The following is a 1,389-nucleotide window of genomic DNA, read 5'->3' as shown; positions in this document are numbered from 1 at the left end:
CATCAAGATGCGTTTGTATGAGTAGTTTATCTTGTGAGAGAAAAGGATGAATGAGGGAAGGCCTTATTTGCAAATGTGGAGAGGGGTTTGGGTACCTTTTGCAAAATTGCCATAGTTTCCTTCCTATCCGTCAGGTATAAATTGGACGACCTATATTGCAGGATGGCAGGCACACTATCATCACCAACTCTGTTTTTTATAAGAGTGGAGAGTAGAGAGTAGAGACATAGATAGTTCTCAGCATAGATATAGCATAGATAGATAAAAAAAATAGACAGCTCAACTACTCCTCGTCGTCCGACTCCTCGGTGATGTCCTCCTCCGACGTCTCAATGTAGGCGTCCAGATACCGATCGTCGTTGGAGTCCTAGGGCGACGTTGCTCCTAGCTTGATGTTGAATTGAACGACTGCCTTCTGCGTACGCTTGTCCTCGCGATAGGTGGCTCGCTCCACCTTCCTCTTTTCCCTCTCCGCTCTCCTTTGCGCGTAGAACTCGCGCTCGTTGATGATGTCTTGCGGGAAACATTGCCACCACAACGCCATGGCTTCCTCGTCCGTCTCGGCGATGCCGAGACGATGCTCCTGCCTCCGGTGGTCGCGATGATCTTCGTCGGTGATAAGCCACGGCGGAGGCGCTCGCTCCTGCGTCGGCATGTTGGGGAAGTTCAATGCTCTATGAGTCCATCGGAGGCGCCACGCTGCCGCATCGTACGCGCGGGCAGCCTCATTGGCGGTGTCTAAAGTGCCAAGGCCGAGGCGCATCCCGCGGAACCGGATCTCGGCGGAGAAGCTGCCGGAGGGGCGCGCGCGGACGCCGCGGTATCCCCAAGTTTCCTGGTGACGCGGCGGCATGGTGGTGCGGCGGCGCCGAGGCAAGAAAGAGCGGGGAGAGAGCGGTGGCGAGGCACAGAGCAGGGAGAGAGCAGTGGTCAGGCACAGAGCGGTGGGAGGGCGTTGGATTTTATAAAGCGCACCGGACACCGCGCGCCAAAACTAGTGCGCGCCCGACCGCTTTTTTCCGCGCGCGCGATCCTTTCTCGACGTCCCTGCTATCTCTACTCTCTTCTCTACTCTTATATTTATTTTATATTTATATTTATCTCTACTTCTCTACTCTTATAAAAAACAAAGTTGGTGATGATGGTGTGCCTGCCATCCTACAATATAGGCCGTCCGATTTATATCCGACGGATAGGAAGGTAACTATGGCAATTTTGCTAAAAGATACCCACACCCCTTTCCACATTTGCAAATAAGGCCTTCCCTCATTCATCCTTTTCTCCCACAAGATAAACTACTCATACAAATGCGTCTTGATGTTCCGTGCAACGCATGGGCATCTTGCTAGTTCTAAAAAAGTTTCCATCATTTGCCACACTACTGGTTGC

General features: G+C 52.1%; 1 protein-coding gene across 1 annotated transcript; it reads right to left on the bottom strand.

Moving 5' to 3' along the window:
• Window positions 1-367: 367 nt before the first annotated feature.
• LOC123049381 (ethylene-responsive transcription factor ERF110-like) lies at window positions 368-853 on the bottom strand. Its single transcript, XM_044472309.1, has one exon. It carries the CDS (start codon window positions 851-853, stop codon window positions 368-370), a length of 486 nt encoding a protein of 161 aa, XP_044328244.1.
• Between the last annotated feature and the right edge of the window lie 536 nt (window positions 854-1,389).

The sequence above is a fragment of the Triticum aestivum genome, chromosome 2D (genome assembly GCF_018294505.1).
Source record: "Triticum aestivum cultivar Chinese Spring chromosome 2D, IWGSC CS RefSeq v2.1, whole genome shotgun sequence".
NCBI classification, from domain to species: Eukaryota; Viridiplantae; Streptophyta; class Magnoliopsida; order Poales; family Poaceae; genus Triticum; species Triticum aestivum.
This window is presented reverse-complemented; position numbering and strand designations above follow the sequence as displayed.